This window comes from Cervus elaphus, chromosome 19 (genome assembly GCF_910594005.1).
Source record: "Cervus elaphus chromosome 19, mCerEla1.1, whole genome shotgun sequence".
NCBI lineage: Eukaryota > Metazoa > Chordata > Mammalia > Artiodactyla > Cervidae > Cervus > Cervus elaphus.
The window spans coordinates 48,990,859-49,011,326 of NC_057833.1; the positions used below are offsets into that span (position 1 = coordinate 48,990,859).

The window sequence follows — 20,468 nt, forward strand, 5'->3', positions numbered from 1 at the left end:
TTTTTGAGTTGAAAACTTATAAACTTAAATATTACAGTCTGGAGACCAAATTCCTTCTTTTTTGGGAAACCTCAGTCTTTGCTCTTAAGGCCCTCAACTGGTTGCATGAGAACTACCCATATTATGTAATTTCTTTTACTTAAAGTCAACTGATTGTACATATTAAACACATCTTAAAAATACATTTATGGCAATTTCTAGACTAGTGTTTGACTAAAAAACTGGTCATTATAATCTAGCCAAGTTGGCACATAAAATTAACTGTCACATCTGTAAATTCTAGGGGATGAGAGCTTCACTGTAGTGGGGTATATGGGATTCTTAGCCCTCTTAGGAGGCTGGGTGAGGCCAGCCCTTCCTCAGCTCTTGCTCTTCTCCATACCCAGGCCTGTAGCTTCAGGTTCTACCTTTAACCAGAGCCTGAAATTGGGTCTGAAAGTTTTCTTTATTAATGTGCGGAAAGCTTAGAGCAGGTTTAGCAACCTCTCTGATGTGGATGGTGTGAATCCCTGCCTCTCATACTCCTCCAAAACTTACAGGGGAGCCCTTACAAAACACAAAGCCTCCAGCTCAGATGCCTTGTGCTAGCAGGCATTCTCAGGCTTCTGGGATCGAGCTCTGGTTTTTCCCCTTCCTGGGGCCACCCCTCTGCCCAGCACCTCCAGCCTGTGTCCTAGGGAGGCCCAGTCAGCTGTCTGCTGTGGCAGAGGACAGCCTGGCAGTGACGGCCTGGGCCCCTGGGCTCTGCCTTCTGCAGGGGATGGTTACAGAACAGTGGAAGGAGGAAAGGATGGGCTCTCTTTATCTCGATTCTTAAATTTTAGGGCCTCCTCTTAACTTTTCTGCTGGGTGATTATTTTTTGAGAAGTGGCTATCTAGAAGTGTGCTTTAGGTACATCCTTCAAGTGAAGTACAACTTGTATAAGTTATCATCTATTGCTGCATAAGAAATTAGTCCAGTACTTAGCAGCTTGAAGTCACAAATTTGTATTTATCTGGTTGTTACTGTGATTCAGGGATCCATGAGCAACTTAGCTGGCTGCCTCTGGCTCAGGCTTTCTTATGGGATTGCAGCCAAGCTGTCAGTCAGGGCTACAGTTTCATATGAAGGCTCCACTGGCAGAGGGTCTGTTGCTAAGATCACGATGAGGTTGTTGTCAGGCTTCGTCATATCGGCCTCTTCACAATGTTGTCTCAAAACCTGCAGCTGGTCTTCCCCAGGGCCAACAACCTAGAATGAGGAAGCAAGTGCCCAAGATGACAGCCGAGGTCTTCTCATACCCTCATCTCAGAAATGACATCTCATCACTTCTGCAGGGCTCTGCTCACTAAAAGTGAGTCACGCCATCCAGCCCCCACTCAGGGAAGCAGACTACACAAGGGTATGAATGCCTGGAGGTGGGGACCCCCAGGACCATCTTTGAGGCTGCTACCACACAAATACATCCTTTTGCCCTAAAGTTATCTCTCCTTTTCAATTCTGACATTAGTTTTGTCTGAAAAATCATATTTGAACATGGAAATAAAGGTAAATGTGAAATGCCAAAAATAGAGCTTTTAGGGGATAACATAAAGTAGGGGTCATACCCAAGTCATTTTTAAACAGAAAATATTAATTCTAAAGAATAATTTGGCAGCATATTTGTAATTTGAAAAATGTTGTAGTGGCAGGTTTGATGTGAAAACGTAAAGATTGATACAGACTTTTAAAAATTATCCCATGTAGACGATTTAAGAGTGTGAAAACGAAGAGAATAGTATAAGTTCATTAAAAATATAAAATCAACAAAATAAGTAACTTCCTGAATAAAACATAACTGAATAAAACCTAATCCTTTAGGTACCATGTAGTTTACTGTGACAAACTTTAAATCCACTTTTTCCCCTTCTCTATTAGTAGAATCATAGTTTTGCTTGGTATGGCATTACTCTCAGCTGAAAATCCAGTAGATTAACAAATACAATAATCCCACTTCATTCTCCAACCTCCATCTAAATAGTTGTCAAAATAAAAATGAAGAAAATATTTACCTTTTTCTCCTCACCACCCACACTATTTTTGTTGCTGTTCAGTCGCTCAGTCGTATCCAACCCTTTGCGACCCCATGGACTGTGGCACACCAGGCTTCCCTGTCATTCACCAGCTCCCAGTGTTTGCTCAAACTCTTGTCCATTGAGTTGGTGATATTATCCAACCATCTCATCCTCTGTCGTCCCCTTCTCCACCTGCCTTCAATCTTTCCCAGCATCAGGGTCTTTTCTAATGAGTTGGCTCTTCACATCAGGTGGCCAAAGTATTGGAGCTTCAGCATCAGTCCCTCCAAGGAATATTCAGGGTTGATTTCCTTTAAGATTGACTGGTTGGATCTCCTTGCAGTTCAAGGGACTCTCAAGAGTCTTCTCCAACAATGCTTCTTTGTTCATTTATAAAAGGTCTTTCATATAAATTAACCAATTTTTCAATGCATTGAACTTCTAAATACTCAAATAACTTTCAGATGATAAGCATGTTTAAATGTCAGAAGAGTGAGAGCAGAGTAGGTATAGTAGATGTGTACCGTGCGCACAAATGAGAGAGAAATGGAGAAGGCAAAGAAACCGCCCCCTCCCCAAACCAAATCCTGTGTAATCCTGGAGTACACAGCCCAGAGGTAAGATGGGCTTGGAAACAGACTCAGTAAGACAAGTGCTGGGACGGGCACTAAGCCCTGGGTGCTGCTGGAGCCCAGAGGAAGGGATTTGGGGACAGCCTCCTGGAGAAGGAAATGGACCCTGTCTTGAAGGATGCATTGGATTCAGCCTGGCAGGGAAGAGGAGTGGGCAGGAAGGCATTCCAGGCGGGAACCTCATTGGTAGGAGGGTGGAGGTGAGGGAGCAGTGAGGTCACCACTGGGACACCCAGAGCATCTGTGGGGGAGTTGTCGGCTGAGGGATGGGAGGGTGGGGAGGGGACAGACCAGGAGGGGCCTTGTGGGGGTAGGATGTGGCTTTGACTTGACTTGTCAGGGCTTGTAAGTCTTGCAGAGTTTGCTGTGAGAACACTTGGCTTATCTGGAATTTCTTCCAAGCCTCACCCCTGTGGTGCTGCCTCTGTCTTTTCCCAGCGGGCTCACCTCTGATGGCATGGGGGTGGTGGTCAGTGCTCCCCTCTGTGCCCTGACTCTGACCTGAGTCCTTGCTCCCCTCCCCTCCCCACAGGGAAACACAGGCGTGCTTGCAGGCGTGTTTCTGGTGTCCTTCGTCGCCCTGGTGGCCCTGGTCACCGTGCTGTCCGGCATCGGGGTTGGGGAGCACTGTGGCGTGGGCAGCGGCGGCGTGTACTCCATGATCGCCGCGGTCCTTGGCGGGCAGACGGGAGGCACCATCGGGCTGCTGTATGTGTTTGGACAGGTGAGGCTGCCGTCCTGTGGAATGGCTTCTCTTGACTTGCCATCTGCCGCTGCCTTCTCATCCACCTTCCACCTGCCCCCTTGCCCCCACCGCTGACCTGAGAGGCAAGTGGATGGTTGAGGGAGCTCAGAGCGGAGCCGGGCTCTGGTCCAGGGCCCTGACCGTTAGTCTCCAAGCCTCCTCCTTCTCCACCACCTCTGCCTCTGGAGTCCTGCTGCTGCCAGGGAGCAGGGAGGTGCGGGCTGGGGCCATCTTTACAGCCTGTTTGGGGAGGGGGTGCACAGCAGTGGCCGGAGCCCGAACGGCAGCTGGGTGGCCTAGTCCCTGGGGCACTTCTACACTGAAAAGGGGACATTTCGTCTGTGCCAGGGACTTCCCTAGAAGCAGACAGTTCTCAAATGAACCGGAGCTCTCTAGGCTCATTGATGGCTTGACGGCCTCAAGAGGGAGGCTGAAAGCCCCTGTGTGGATGCCCTGTCTGAGAAGGAGAATACTAATGAGGGGGCCCCTCACCAGGGTGGACGGAGGCCCTCAGAAAACCACTGAGGAGAGAGAAGTACTGAAGCATGTTTAGCTAAAACACAGGGATGGTGACCTAGTGCTGAGGAAACAAGTGCAGACATTAAGCAGCAGGTCTTTGTGAGGACTTCTTGGACTGAAAAGGCTTTAATGATGGTGCAAAGGGTGGTGGGTGGCTGAAAAAATAGTTTAAAGAAAAGAATCTGTCTAAGAAAGAGCACAAGAGTCTCCTCAAAGAAAGCATCAGTCTGTTCCTTTTATTTTTAAGCAGCAGGGACAGGATATTGTAGCAAAAATACATCTGATTCTTCAACAGCACAAAACTCTGAGTGTGTATGTGTGTGTGTGTAGGACAGATGCATAAAAGGCAGACACATGGTCAGTGCACTCTTAAAAACCCCTTGGCTTTATGGAGAAAGGTCTTTAAGCAGGGTAGTTTGGGAGGTGAGCAATAAACAGTCAGTTTACTTTATTACCCTGGGGATTTATATACTGATTTTTTTTTTTTTTTACTTTGTTTTATAGCCAAGCAGGCTGCAAGAGGGACAAACAGCAGTCTTCACTTCCCCTGCTTCCTGGGGTAGACAAAAAGCTCAGCTCTTGAAGCAGACACCACAGACAGGGGACCAGTGCTAGTGGACGGGAAGCCCTCCCTCCTCATGCCCCCCACCCTGCCCCCCACCTTCAAAGAGAGGAAGTCTCCTGAATGTGAACTGACTTGGGAGGAAAAGTGATCACAAAGATGTTTTCCGAGAGCAGGCAGCCCCTCTTGAAAAGCCATCACACTGACAGCCTTGCTTGCTTACTTTCTGTTGCTTTGGGGCCCAGCCAGAGACACCCGTGCCCCTCCGGTCAGTGGCCTCAGCATACCCCTGCTGCTTCTCTGCCTGACCTGGGCTGGGCTCTCTGATCAGGATGTGGCTGTTTTCATATGCTGCTAGATACAGTGTGCTAGCATTTTGTTGAGGATTTTTGCCTCTATATTGTGAAGGATATTGATCTGTAGTTTTCTTGTGATACTGTTGTCTAGTTTGGGTGTCATGATCATACTGGCCTCACAGAATGAGTTGGGAAGTGTTCCCACCTCTTCTTCTATTTCTGGGAAGAGTTTATGGAGGATTGGTGTTAATTCTTCTTTAAACATTTGGGAGAGTTTGGTGGTGAAACCATCTAGTCCTGGGCTTTTCTTTGTAGGAAGTTTTTTGATTGCTATTTCAGTCTCTTTACTCACATAGGCATATTCTGACCTTCTGTTTCTTCTTGAGTTTTGGTAGTTTATATCTTTCTAGGAAACTGTCCTTTTTATCTAGGTTATCTAATGTTTTGGCATATAATCATTCATAGATTCCATTATAATCTTTTGTTTTTGTAAGATTGATAGCCGTGGTCTCCCTTTCATTCCTGATTTTAATCATTCGAGTCTTCCTCTTTTGTTGGTCAGTCTAGTTAAAAGTTTGTCTGCAAAGAAGCAATTTTTGGTTTTGTTACTTTTTTCTATTCTTTTTCTGACCTCTGTTTCATTTATTTCTGCTCCAATTTCTATTAGTTTTTTCCTTCTCTTTCCTCTGGGTTTAGTTCACTCTTCGTTTTCTAGTTTCTTAAAGTGGAAAGTTAGATCATTGATGTGAGACCTTTTTCTTCCAGAGACTGATTGGGGTTTCTGAGGGTCCTCATTCCTGGTTCTTCAGTTCAGTTGCTAAGTTGTGTCTAACTCTTTGCGACGCCATGGACTGCAGCACGCCGGGCCTCCTTGTCCATCACCAACTCCCGGAGCTTGCTCAAACTCATGTCCATCGAGTTGGTGATGCCATCCAACCATCTCATCCTCTGTCGGCCCCTTCTCCTCCTGTCTGCAATCTTTCCCAGCATCAGGGTCTTTTCCACTGAGTCAGTTCTTCACATCAGGTGCCCAAAGTATTAGAGCTTTAGCTTCAGCATCAGTCTTTCCAATGAATATTCAGGATTGATTTCCTTTAGGATTGACTGGTTTGATGTCCTTGCAGTCCAAGGGACTCTCAAGGGTCTTCTCCAATACCACAATTCAAAAGCATTAATACTTTGGTGCTCAGCTTTCTTTATGGTCCAACTCTCACATCCATACATGACTACTGGAAAAACCATAGCTTTGGTTCTTATTAACCCCTAATCCCCTCATCCCAGGGCATACATGCCCTTACGTATTTTTAGTAATTGCCAGAGGAGATGGCAATTACTTTGCTTTATTGACTATGCCAAAGCCTTTGACTGTGTGGATCACAACAAACTGGAAAATTCTTCAAGAGATGGGAATACCAGACCACCTTACCTGCCTCCTGAGAAATCTGTATACAGGAGGGGAAGCAATAGTTAGAGCTGGACATGGAACAACAGACTGGTTCCAAATAGGAAAAGGAGTATGTCAAGATTGTATATTGTCACCCTGCTTATTTAACCTATATGCGGAGTATATCATGCAAAATGCCAGGCTGGATAAAGTACAAGCTGGAATCAAGATTGCCGGGAGAAATATAAATAACCTCAGATATGCAGATGACACCACCCTTATGGCAGAAAGCAAAGAAGAACTAAAGAGCCTCTTGATGAAACTAAAAGAGCGGAGTGAAAAAGTTGGCTTAAAACTCAACATTCAGAAAACTTAAGATCATGGCATCTGGTCCCATCACTTCATGGGAAATAGATGGGGAAACAGTAGAAACAGTGGCTGACTTTATTTTGGGGGGCTCCAAAATCACTGCAGATGGTGACTGCAGCCATGAAATTAAAAGACACTTGCTCCTTGGAAGAAAAGCTATGACCAACCTAGAGAGCATATTAAAAAGCAGAGACATTACTGTGTCAACAAAGATCCATCTAGTCAAAGCTATGGTTTTTCCAGTAGTCATGTATGGATGTGAGAGTTGGACTATAAAGAAAGCTGAGTGCTGAAAAATGAACTGTGGTGTTAGAGAAGACTCTTGAGGGTCCCTTGGACTGCAAGGAGATCCAACCAGTCCATCCTAAAGGAAGTCAATCTTGAATATTCATTGGGAGGACTAATGTTGAAGCTGAAACTCCAATACTTTGGTCACCTGATGTGAAGAACTGACTCAGTGGAAAAGACCCTGATGCTGGGAGGGATTGGGGGCAGGAGGAGAAGAAGACGACAGAGGATGAGATGGTTGGATGGCAACACTGACTCGATGGACAAGAGTTTGAGCAAGCTCTGGGAGTTGGTGATGGACAGGGAGGCCTGGCGTGCTGCAGGCAATGGGATCACAAAGATTTGGACCTGACTGAGCGACTGAACTGAACTGAGGAGATGGCCTGTTGTGCCCTGGAGCAGGATCATCAAACTTCTTCTGAAAAGGGCCAGATAGTAAATATTTTAGTTTTTTGTGAAACTGTCATAGGTTTTTTTCACAGTGACTCAACTCTGCTATATAAGTGTGAAAGAAGCCATAGACAATTTGAAGTGGACATGGCTGTGTGCCAGTTAAGCTTTATTCCCCAAACAGGCAGCAGCAGGATTTGGCCAGAGGGCCAGAGTTTGCTGGCCCTTGCCCCAGAGCATCAACATTAAGAAGATACAGATATTTAAAATAATGATTTTTTTTTTAAGCTTACAAAACTTTCCATTGCCTTGCATCCTTCCAGACCCTTCCCTGTTCATCTCTCTGAGACACTGGTGCCAGGCCTGTTGTGTGTGGAGGAAGTGATGAACTGGGGTCCCTCCTTGCTCCCTGCCCTACCTCCTGAGTGCTTCCTCAGGACCACTTGCCCTGGATGCAGAATATCCAGCTTCAGCTTGCACTGTCCTGTCTAAAAGCATTTATTCATGGCTCACCTGCTGCTCACGAGACTCTGTAAAAAACAATGGAGGATTGAAAGACTTTCCTGGACCCAGTACAGGCCTGGGGTTTGTGATGTGAAAGCAAACACACCTGTAGGACATACAGCCTACCAACTCAAACTTTAAACTAGGAGTTTCGTGTGAGAAGAGGAAGGGTGTGGAGAGGCAGTTCTATCTTCTAGGTAGATTTTCTTTCTGGAAAGAGAAATGCCTATGATTGTGAAAATACAATTTTTTAAAAACAACAAATGCTTTCAAAGGGAGGTGTTACACCCTGAAAATATAGTGGGTGACACCCTCTGGTTCCTGTGTCAGAGGGTTAGTTCTCTGTAGAGGACCAAAGAGAAAAAGGAATGCTTGTGATTCTAAACTTTAAGAGGAGATAAAATTTTTTAAATATAGTAAATTCTGAGGAGATTGACACATTAAACAAATCAAAAGGGATATTTTCTAGTGAAGAGGAACTTCATGGTTGGAAGGTAGACCATGTCTAAGGTGCTTGGATTGCTCTGGGCAAGGGCTGGCAGCTGCTGTTGTCCATACGTCTCCCTAGGGGAGCCCAGAGCCCAGGCCAGGCATGAGCTCTCTGGCAGTGATGGGGCCATGGGGGAGCCTTGTGTCCTGGAGGCACTGTGCCCAGATGCAGTTTTTGCATAAACAGAATAATACTCTAAATATGTTTGTTTTTATTTTCCTTGATAAAATTTCTTTAAAATTGCAAAATGATGTGCATTGTAACCAGTTAGCATATCAGAGATAATGGAGATGAAAAGGTTGTTTCCCTCCCCTCCTGTGGTAGCCAGTGTGAACACCAAGTGTCCTGTTCAGCACCTTCCCTTGAGTTCACTGACATGAATTTATGGATGTTTGAAGCACTTGCTTGTTTTTACCAAGATGGGGACAAATTTCATAACCTATTCTATGATTTGTATTTATCACTGAACAAGAAGTCATTGACATTTTGCTAGGCCAATGCCTTGAAGTCATGCTTTTAAACTAGTTGCTTAGTGTTGTATGATATGGATGTACTGTAATTCATGGTACATTCATTCTCTATTCATTGTTTTACTCTCTTATGTAAGAGTAGTTTTATTCCTTTTCTCACTTCTAAAAGTCTATATTTTTGTACTTTCTCTTCCTAATCGGACTGAGGGATGTTTATGTATTTTATTGATCTCAAAAAAGAAAAAAATCAGCTTTGTTCTTTGTATACTTTCTTTTGTTTTTTACTTTCATTATTAATTTCATATATCCCTTGATTAAATATTTCTTCTGACTATCTTTGTATTTATATTGATTTTTTAAATCACTTCTTAATACTTTGTTCATGTATTTATAAACTATTAAAGAAAATTAGAGTTATAGTTTTCCCCCTTCTGAATACAGGATTAATGTGCTCAAGTTTTAGAATAAATCCTCTTTATTGCTTTCTAGATAATTTGAAATTTAAAAAATTTCTCCTTATTTTGCCAACATGGCTTAAATTTATCTCTGTTCTATTTTCCCCCTTGTTGATTTGGAAGTTCTACTATGCTTTTCATTCTTTGGGTAGTTACTATCTGCTTTTAGGAGCTGTAATTATACTTTTTCTATACTTCCCAAACAAAAACATTACTTACAACTCCTCTACATACCAAATATGAAATCTCTGATACTTTTACCTACATTCCATAGTTACTCTTACCTCTTATCCTCAAATCCTTAGGTTTTTGAGAAGTTGATTTAATCTGGGGCTGTCAAAACTTTCCCCTAAAAGTAAGTCTCTTCAGTTTCAAGAATCTTTATAACTTGTGTTGCAAATTTCCAGTGACCCTACCATCATCTATTTAGCACTAACAAAGTATTTTATTAAATTCATGGCTGTTTCCTTTTCTTCAGTAGCTATGACTGAACAACAATAACAGCAACAATAATGATAATGCCAATTGCTATTATTTCTGCAACTCTATCTATGAGCCAGGTGTTGCTCTAGGATTTCACACAAATTGTCTCATTTAATCCTAACAATAACCTTTTTTTTTTTTTTTTGAGGTGATTTCTTCTTTTTTTTCTATTTAAATTCTTTTTTAAAAAAATTATATTCTTTTCCATTATGGTTTATCATAGGGTATTGAATTTAATTCTCTGTGCTATACAGTTCTCTGTGCTATACGTTTATTCATTCTATATATGTAATAGTTTATGTCTGCTAACCCTAACCTCCACTCCATCCCTCCCTAAATCCCCTCCCCCTTGGCAACCACAAGTCTTTTCTCTCTGTTGTAAGTCTGTTTTGTAAACGGTTTCATTTGTGTCATATTTTAGATTCCATACATAACTGATGCTGTGCTACGGTTAGTCACTCAGTCATGTCCAACTCTTTGTGACCCCATGGACCCACCAGGCTCCTCTGTCCATGGAGATTCTCCAGCAAGAATACTGGAGTGGGTTGCCATGCCCTCCTCCAAGGAATCTTCCCAACCCAGGAATCAAACCCAGGTCTCTCTTTGCAGGTGGATTCTTTACCATCTAAGCCACCAGGGAAGCTCACACACAACTGATATCATATGGTATTTGTTTTTCTCTTTCTGACTTGCTTCACTTACTACTATAATCTCTAGATCCATCCATGTTGCTGCAAATGGCATTATTTAATTTTTTTAATGACTAAGTAGTATTTTATTGTATATAATTGCATTATATAATATTCCATTGTGTATATATATGTATATATATGTACACACATATATATATATGTATATATATACACACATAGCAACAGTAAGCATAGTATTTATTCATAAAATGGGGGATGAGGAAGGGCTTCATGAAGAAGGAGGACCTTGACTGAAGCTTGAGTAGAATTTATTTCCTAAGAGAGCAGTAAGTGCAGAGTGACAGGGGGCTAAGGAACTATGGAAAGTGAGGTTGGTATTTTTTTCAAATGTTTATTTGAAATTGTGCTTCACATATTTTTTAAGGGGTAACATCTTGACTCTCAGGCAAATATAAACATGTGCCAGAGAGTTTCTTTGACTCATTGATTACTAGAGGAGCCAGTAAGATGTTAAAGTTGAGTGAGGTACGGGTCTTGGACAGATACAGATCAGATCCATAAGTTCCTAGTTAGGCAGTTTCATGAATAAATGTAAGGATGAGATTGCTAGGTTAGATACAAAACCAGTTAATGTTGTACAGGACAACATACCCTAATGTTTGGTGTTATCTCTTCTACCCGGAAGTTCTGTACATCTCTGCTGGAAAAAAAAAAAAATCTATGAGTTAACATGTAACTTCGCTGAATCTGGGACAGTGAGTAGGACTAAGTACTTTCACCTAGATAGTCCTTGGGTAGCCTTTGTTCCATCAGTTCAGTTCAGTTCAGTCGCTCAGTTGTGTCCAACTCCTTGCGACCCCATGAACTGCAGCACAAAAGGCCTCCCTGTCCATCACCAACTCGCAGAGTTGACCCAAACTCATGTCCATTGAGTCGGTGATGCCATCCAACCATCTCATCCTCTGACATCCCCTTCTCCTCCTGCCCTCAATCTTTCCCAACATCAGGGTCTTTTCCAATGAGTCAGCTCTTCGCATCAGGTGGCCAAAGTATTGGAGTTTCAGCTTCAACATCAGTCCTTCCAGTGAACACCCAGGACTGATCTCCTTTAGGATGGACTGGTTGGATCTCCTTGCAGTCCAAGGGACTCTCAAGAGTCTTCTCCAACACCACAGTTCAAAAGCATCATTCTTCAGCACTCAGCTTTCTTTATAGTCCAACTCTCACATCCATACATGACTACTGGAAAAACCATAGCTTTGACTAGATGGATCTTTGTTGACACAGTAATATCTCTGCTTTTTAATATGCTGTCTAGGTTGGTCATAACTTTCCTTCCAAGGAGTAAGTGTCTTTTAATTTCATGGCTGCAGTCACCATCTGCAGTGATTTTGGAGCCCCCCGAAATAAAGTCAGCCACTGTTTCCACTGTTTCCCCATCTATTTCCCATGAAGTGATGGGACCAGATGCCATGATCTTAGTTTTCTGAATGTTGAGCTTTAAGCCAACTTTTTCACTCTCCTCTTTCACTTTCATCAAGAGGCTTCACTTCCTGCCATAAGAGTGGTGTCATCTGCATATCTGAGGTTATTGATATTTCTCCCAGCAATCTTGATTCCAGCTTGTGCTTCCTGAGTCCAGCATTACTCATGACGTACTCTGCATATAAGTTAAATAGGGTGACAATATACAGCCTTGGCGTACTCCTTTTCCCATTTGGAACCAGTCTGTTGGTCCATGTCCAGTTCTAACTGTTGCTTCCTGACCTGCATACAGGTTTCTCAAGAGGCAGATCAGGTGGTCTGGTATTTCCATCTCTTTCAGAAATTTCCACAGTTTATAGTGATCCACACAGTCAAAGGCTTTGGCATAGTCAATAAAGCAGAAATAGATGTTTTTCTGGAACTCTCTTGCTTTTTCGATGATCCAGCAGATGTTGTCAATTTGATCTCTGGTTCCTCTTCCTTTTCTAAAACCAGCTTGAACATCTGGAAGTTCACGGTTCACATATTGCTGAAGCCTGGCTTGGAGAATTTTGAGCATTACTTTACTAGCATGTGAGATGAGTGCAGTTGTGCAGTAGCTTGAGCATTCTTTGGCAAGGCCGTTCTTTGGGATTGGAATGAAAACTGACCTTTTCCAGTCCTGTGGCCACTGCTGAGTTTTCCATATTTGCTGACATATTGAGTGCAGCACTTTCACAGCATCATCTTTTAGGATTTGAAATAGCTCAACTGGAATTCCATCACATCCACTAGCTTTGTTTGTAGTGATGCTTTCTAAGGCCCACTTGACTTCACATTCCAGGATGTCTGGCTCTAGGTGAGTGATCACACCATCGTGATTATCTGGGTTGTGAAGATCTTTTTTGTACGGTTCTTCTGTGTATTCTTGCCACCTCTTCTTAATGTCTTCTACTTCTATTAGGTCCATACCATTTCTGTCCTTTATTGAGCCCATTTTTGCATGAAATGTTCCATATGACATTGGAAGAATGTGCTGCTCATTTTTTTTTTCTCATTTCTAAGTTTTAGGTAATTTTAAAAATAATAGTAACACATTCAAAGAAATAGAGAAAACTCTGAGGTTTGCTTCAGTGCCCTTCCAAGGCTCCGAGATAGGACCCCACCCCCACCTTGTGTTTCTGTTCTCTGTTTAGTTCTTCACGGGAGAGTCTCAAGGTCTCTTTGGCCCAAAGCCCCATCTTTTTCCTCCCATAGTCTTTTAATGTTAGTTACCACAGATAGTCATTCTCCCCTGTGGATGGTGGGAGAGATGTAGGCAAGAAGAAAGGGGCCCCAGGAAGTGCTCCTGGGGGAGAAGGGCTCGTTTAGCCCCCTTGCTGCTTTCTGGGTGTTGAATTTCGAAGGTGAGCAGGGTCCTCAGTGCCGGGCAGCCCTGAGGCTTTTTTTTTTCTTGGTGACTCTTCCTACCTGGAGATGCCTGTCAGTGTGTTGCAGGTGCCATGTACATCACCGGCTTCGCTGAATCCGTGTCAGATCTGCTGAGTCTCAGGAATATCTGGGCTGTGCGAGGAATTTCAGTTGCCGTGCTTCTGGCCTTGCTGGGGATTAACCTAGCAGGTGTCAAATGGATAATCCGCCTCCAGCTGCTGCTGCTGCTCCTGCTTGCCGTGTCCACCCTGGACTTTGTGGTGGGCTCTTTCACGCACCTGGACCCAGGTAAGCCTTTGGGAGTTCAGTCGCAGACCTTAGGGAGGTCTGCACTGCTTCCTAGATGTTGGTAGGTCTGAGTATGCAGAACGACCCCTGATAGCCTTTGCCTGCAGTGAGCGTGTGCTGTGCCTGGAGCAGGTGAGAATGTGTCCTGGTGCAGCTTCTCTTGTACATTGTACATCTTCCCTTGTACATTGCTTCTTTTTATTTTCTTTCTGTTAGAAAAAAAGAAAATTTCGATAAGGGAAAGAATAACGTAGAACTGCTTTAGACAAAGATAAATTCTTGATAGGAATTGTAGATAAACAGATTTGGGAGTAGGGAGGGTAATAGATTTTAATTTTATCTGTCCTATTATTATTTTTTTTTTAAAAAGGACTTGATGCGAGCATAACAAATGTTAACAAATGTCATTTCTGGGAAATGCAGACAGATGTATGTTTGATTATATTTTCAATATTGATTTTTAATTTTTTGAATTTTTTTTCTTTCTTTTTTAAAATTTTTAAATTTTTTTCCCATTTATTTTTATTAGTTGGAGGCTAATTACTTTACATACTGATTTTTTAAAAAACAAAAATATGAATCCACTAAGCTTAAAGAATGACAGCAAACAGCTGGATATTCTTTTGCACCATTGGAAATGGTGTCATATGTTGGTTATCAATCACTGTTTACTCTAATCCTGGGTTTCTGCAGCCTTGATGATGCCTGGCAACTCTAATCCTAATTCCTATGCTTTGAGTTAGAGTCTGTTACCCAAAGTGTCCATAACTGTATCAATGTGATTTGTGATTTGGAATGGTTTGGCATCAAAAGTCTTTGTTTCTCTCCAGAGTACAGAACTGTTCCTGGGATGCTGTAGGAAAAAGATAACTACCTGATATTTCACACTTTGGGGACTTTGTATTTTTATGGCGATAGTGACTGGACATCTGTGTTGGAATATGGACAGAGAGAGGGTGATGGGGCCACTAGCTGTGATAACAAAGAAAAAGGAAAGAGATCAGGAGCACAGACCAGCCATCTCTAATGGTGGTGGCAGCGACGGCAGCTATATCGGATGAGCACTTCTGGCTAGCACCTCCCAGGGCTTATCTCATTATCATAAACTCATGGAGGAGAAACCATTACACTCCTTTTACAGATGAGGAAAGTGGGGATTATATAGTTTATAGTAACACTTGGCAGAGCCAAGTATGAAATGGATCTGTTTGATGGTAAAGCTGTGCTCTTCCCTGAGATGGGAACAGTCACCGTCTGTCTGTGGTATCGGCTCTGCTTTTCCCCTTCAAGGCTGCCCCTGCGCTGTGTTCTAAACAGTCTCATCTTTCATAAAAGTGTTGGTTGTGGGAAGGTGAGAAATCAGTTGGTACACCCTGATCTAGCCTTTTGCTTTTTCATATGTTAAGATTCTTTTGTGGGAAAATAGTCACTTACCTGAGCTCCTGGAATGCCCCCCACCCTCTGGCCTCCTGGTCCATCCCCCAGAACCTCCAGACGGCCCCATGATCCAGCATCTAAAGTGCTGACCCCTGTGCAGTGCGGACACCCAGGGCCACTCCGATGCTAAGGGCCAATGCGGTGTCCAGACTGATCACTCGAGCCTGGACTTTGCAGCTTCCTGAACATTTGCAGCATCTCCTTTGGAGAGAAGGAGTGATTTTTCTTTTCCTGGCTCTGCACCACGCTGCTGAGACAGCCCACATCCTGAGAGAGACCTGCTGGCTGTTTGGCCATCAAACTGTCAGTGAAGAAGAGAGAGGATGTATTCCAGCCGCTTTGCCTGGGTCCCTTCCCCACATTGACGTGGTTGCTGAAAGAGCATAAGTAGTTAAATTGCAAAGTGATGCCACTGGCTTCTTTGAAACCTCAGTAGGCTGAAGTATTTGCCTTCCTGATTAGAAGTTTTCTTGGCTACCCTTCTGACTTACTCCCGATATTTCTCTTTTCTTCTGGTCAGTACATTACCAGGGTGTAGTGTGAAATGAAATTTATTTTCAATCATTCCCATAGCAACTGGCCCCTCTAGAATCTGTTTTTGGTATCACTAGTGTTTTATATGGGCTGCTTTCTTTGCAGTTAAAAATCTAAACTGAAACTAGACCATAAACTGTTAGAATGGATTTCGCAGAATGATTTCAACTCTTTTTTTTTTTCTAAATGATGTACACATAGACATTAAAAAAAAAAAAAACCCAAAACTGGAAAAGCGACTGGAGGGAACTAAGCCCAGGTGTTAACAGTGGTCGTCTTTCTGCTGAGGTTATAAGTGGCTGTATTATCTTATTTCAACTTTTCCTTCAGTTGGTTAGTGCTACTTAAAAAAAAAAAAAAAAAAAAGCCTTTAGTTTTTAGGGCAGTTTTAGGTTTATAGAAAATTAGCACATAGTACAGAAGTCCCCGGATTACCAAGTGGCTCAGGGGTAAAGAATATCTACCTGCCAATGCAAGAGCCGCAGTAGACCTGGGTTTGATTCCTGGGTTGGGAAGATCCCCTGGAGGAGGAAATGGCAACCCACTCCAGTATTCTTGTCTGGAAAATTCTGTGTACAGAGAAGCCGGACGGGCTTCTGTCCATGGGGTTGCAGAGTCGGACACGACTGAGCATGCGTACAACGCAGTGCAGCAGAAGTCTCCATGTCCTTTATGTCTGCTTTCCCTACCGGTTTCCCCTATGACGCCCTGCATCAGTATGATATGTCTGTTATCACTGGTGAACCAGTAGTGACACAATTTATTAACTAAAGCCCATGGTTTAGATGAGGGTTCATCCTTTATGTTTATAGTTAATCCTTAAGTTCTATAGGTTTTGATAAATATATATTGATATGTATCCATCATTATGAGGAGGGCATGGCAACTCACTCCACTATTCTTTTTTTTCCCATTTATTTTTATTAGATGGAGGCTAATTACTTTACAATATTGTAGTGGTTTTTGTCATACATTGACATGAATCAGCCATGAATTTACATGTATTCCCCATCCTGATCCCCCCTCCCACACTCCACTATTCTTACTTGGAGAATCTCATGGACAGAGGAGCCTGTAGGTCTACAGTCCACTGGGTCTCAAAGAGTTGGACATGACTGAAGTGACTGTGCACGCATGCATGCATGCATCATTACAGTATCATACAGAATAGTTTTAATGCCTGAAATATTCCATCTATTTCATTCCCTTCCTATCCCTACTCCTGAATTCCTGGCAACCTGATGAACTCACTGATCTTTTCAGTACCTTTATATTTTGCCTCTCCCAGAGTACCATATAGTTGAAATATACAGTATACAGCTTTTTACACTAAGTATTCAAGGTTTCTCCATGTTTTTTTGTGCCTTGATAGCTCATATCTTTCTATTACTGAATAATATTCCATTGAGTAGGTATGCTACAGATTTATTTGTTTGTTTTGAGGTTTCTTTTTTTTTTTTTTGGTCCATTCACCTATTGAAGGACATTTTTGTCACTTCCAATTTTGGCAATTATGAATAAGACTTCTATGAACACTTGTGTGAAGGTTTTGTGAAGATATAATGTTTAAACCCATTTGAATAAATACCTAGGAGCATGGCTGCTAGATCACATGGTAAGACTATATTTACCTTTGTAAGACATTGCCAGACTGTCTTCCAAAGTGGCTGTTCCATTTTGCATTCACTTTAGCAACAAATGAGAGTTCTTATTGTTCCACATCCTCATCAGCATTTGGTGGTGTCAGTTTCTTGGATTTTAGCTATTCTGGGAGGGGCATATTGATATCTATTGTTTTAATTTGCAGCTCACTAAGAATATGATATTGAGCCTGTTTTCATGTGCTCATTTGACATCTGTATATGATCTTCGGTGAGGTGTCTTTTGCCTGTTTTTTGGGTTGTTTTCTTATCATTGAGTTTTAAGAAGTCTTTGTATCTTTTGGATCCTTAATCATCATATGTATTTTGCAAATATTTTTCCCAGTCTGTGGCTTGTCTTTTCATTCTTTTAACAGAGCCTTTTGTAGAGCAGATGTTTTTAATTGTAATGAAGTCTAACGTTAGTTTTTCCTTCTTTCTCAGATCATGCTCTTGGTGGTGTATTTAAAAACTCACTTATTAAACCCAAGGTCACCTGGATTTTCTATGTTGTCTTCTAGAAGGTTTATAATTTTGTGTTTTACATTTAGGTCTGTGATCCATTTTGAGTTAATTTTTGTGGAATGTATAAACTGAATATCTAAATTTTTTTGGCATGTAGATGTCCAGTCATTCTAGCACCATTTGTTAAAAAGAGTATCCTATTGTCACTGAACTGCATTTGATCCTTTATAAAAGATCAGTTGACTGTATTGCATGGGTCTGTTTTTGGGCTCTTTATTCTGTTTTCTTGCTCTACTTATCTGTTTTCCAATATCACTCTTTTGGATTATTATAGCTATATAGTGAGTCTTGAAGGTGGGCAGTGTCAGTCCTCCAACTTTGTCCTTTTTCACTATGTGTTATTTTTAAGGTCAGGAAAAATAATTTTTTGGAATACACTTAAAAGTCTAACTTTATTTCTTTCTTTCAATATAAATGACTTTAAAAAGCCAAACAATCATAAATGTATAAAGAAAAAAGGTAAAACTTAAACAACAACCAAAAAACCCTCCATTTCCTGACTCTGCTCTTCAGAGGGAGATTGGTAGGTATTTGTTATTTATTGTTGCTGAACAGATTACCCCCAGATTTAGTGGCACAAAGCAACAATAAGCATTATTATTTCTCGCCTTTTCTGTGTGCCAGGAATTTGGGTCTGGTTTGGTTGAAGGTTCTGGTTCAGGTTTTCTCATGAGGTTCAGGGACTGCAGACTTACTAAAGCTTAGCTGGAGCTGGCTGGCAAGTTGGTATTGGTTGCTGGCAGGAGGCCTCAGTTCCTCTCCATGTGGTCCTTTCCAAAGAGCTATTTGAGTGTCAAGTCATGAGGTAAGTGGATTCCCCAAGGACAGACAAGAGAGGGAGTGAGAAAGAGAGAGAGCGAGCAAGAGAGAGAGCGAGCCATCCTTTTTATGATCTAGCCTCAGAAATCCCATAACAGCACTTTTACCACAATCTGTTTGTTAGAAGTGAGTGACTTAGTCTGGCCCTCATTCAAAGGGAGGGGATTTAGTTTCTACCTTTTGAATGGAGAAGTGTCAAAGGATTTGCAGACACATTTAAAAACCACGGTAGTTAATTTTAAAATCAGAAAACAAATAACACGTGTCAAATTTTATTTTTCCTTTTATTTCAAAGACAAAGTTAATGTTTTTATGTTGTAAATTTTTTAAATTTTTGAAATATAAAGTAAAAGTATTTTCCCCTTACTCCATTCTCCCACTACCATTCCCAGAGGGAGATTGGTGAATATCTTTCCAGTCTATTTTCTATATGTGTACAAGCATATATGCACATGTTTACATACATAAACCTGTAAGTGCAGTTCTTTGTGAAAATGTAATTCTATATTGTTTTGCTGCACTTCCTTTCCCACCCAATGATATATCACAGACATCCTGCAATGGCAGTACGTTTAGGATTCCCTTGTTCTTTTATATCACCTGCAGAGTATTCCATATCCACATAAAACATTAATTTATTGATAGATATTTAGGTTTTCACAGTTTGTTGTTATTACATGTTGCCAATATGAATATCCTTGTACAAAATTTGAAGGATTATTTCTGGAGGATCAAGTCTTATCAATAGCACTCATAGGACAAAGATCAAGCACATTGAACATTTTGTTAGATTCTACCAAATGGCCTTGTAATAATGTTGTTCCTTTCTGAACACCTAATAACAGTATGTAAGAGTTATTCCCCATACCCTTGACAGTATTGGATATGTTCAGTCTTTTAAATTTCTGCCGTGTGTTGGGCAAAAATTGTGATCTTTTTAAAATTTTGCTTTTCTTAAGTCGTTACTGAGGATAATTGTATTCATTTTTTAAATTGCTACTTTTATTTCTTTATCTTTGCATTGTCTGTACTCTTATTTTTCCTTTAGATTGTTTTACCTTTTAATGTTTTACCTTTTGGGTTGGCCAAAAATTTCATTTGGGTTCTTCTGTAAGATGTTATGGAAAAACTCAAAGGAACTTTTTGACTAACCCAATATTATAGCTCTTCTACCTTAACAATTAATTAAACATAAAGCAAATATTTATTTAGCTTTATGTTAGTGCTAGACAATGTTTGTTATATGTTGAAAAAATTTTCCTAATATGTCATTTTTCTTTTAGTATTAATTTTTATATGTAATAAAATAAAATATAAAAATATTAATTTTGAGTCACATTGTGTATTGCTTTCTTTCTTTTTGTATTTTTTTCAACTTTTCCTTAAATTAAATTTACTCCATGTATTAGTTTCCTAGAACTGCTTTAATAAATTACAACTTGGTGACTTAAAACAGCAGTAGTGTGTTCATCTCCAGCTCTGGAGGCTGAGCATCTGAAATTGAGCAGGGCTGCCCACCCTTCAAAGGCTGTGGAGGAGAATGTGTCCTGCCTCCTCCCACTTCTGACGGCTGCAGGAATTCCTTGGCTTGTGGTCACATCACTCTCGTCTTGCCTCTGTCTTCACATGGTCTTCTCCTCCTCTTGCCTGTGCTCTATATGTGTCTTGTAAGGTCAATTTGTCATTGGAAATAGGTCCAACCTAGCTAATTCCAGGTGATCTCATCTCAAGAGCCTTAATTATATCTGAAAAGATCTTTTGTCTTTCCAAGATTACATCCACAGGTTTCCAGCAGTAGGATGTGGACATCTTTTGGCAGGCCATCACCAGTCAATCCAACACCTTCCATTTTTTTCACTTGCTTGATTTTCTAGGTGATTATCACTGTTTTTAACAGTTCTCCATAGCGTTTTCAAATACTTAACAGGCATTTTCTTCTGTGCTCCCTTTGTTATGTTTTCTCGTGGAGGCTCCCTCTTTGTCGTCCTTCTGGATGGACAGTCTTAGGCCTGGATCATGGCTGTTGTACTGGTACTTGTATTTCCTATTCCCAGGT

The 20,468-nt window shown here is 41.5% G+C and overlaps 1 protein-coding gene across 2 annotated transcripts in view; it reads left to right on the forward strand.

The window, feature by feature from the left end:
* Positions 1-20,468, forward strand: part of SLC12A8 (solute carrier family 12 member 8) — a 147,553-nt gene that overhangs the window by 22,487 nt on the left and 104,598 nt on the right. For both annotated transcript variants that reach the window (XM_043875234.1, XM_043875235.1), the window contains exons 4-5: positions 3,199-3,390; positions 13,226-13,457. In XM_043875234.1, coding sequence (XP_043731169.1) covers positions 3,199-3,390; positions 13,226-13,457 — 424 coding nt within the window. The remainder of the gene's footprint in view (positions 1-3,198; positions 3,391-13,225; positions 13,458-20,468) is intronic.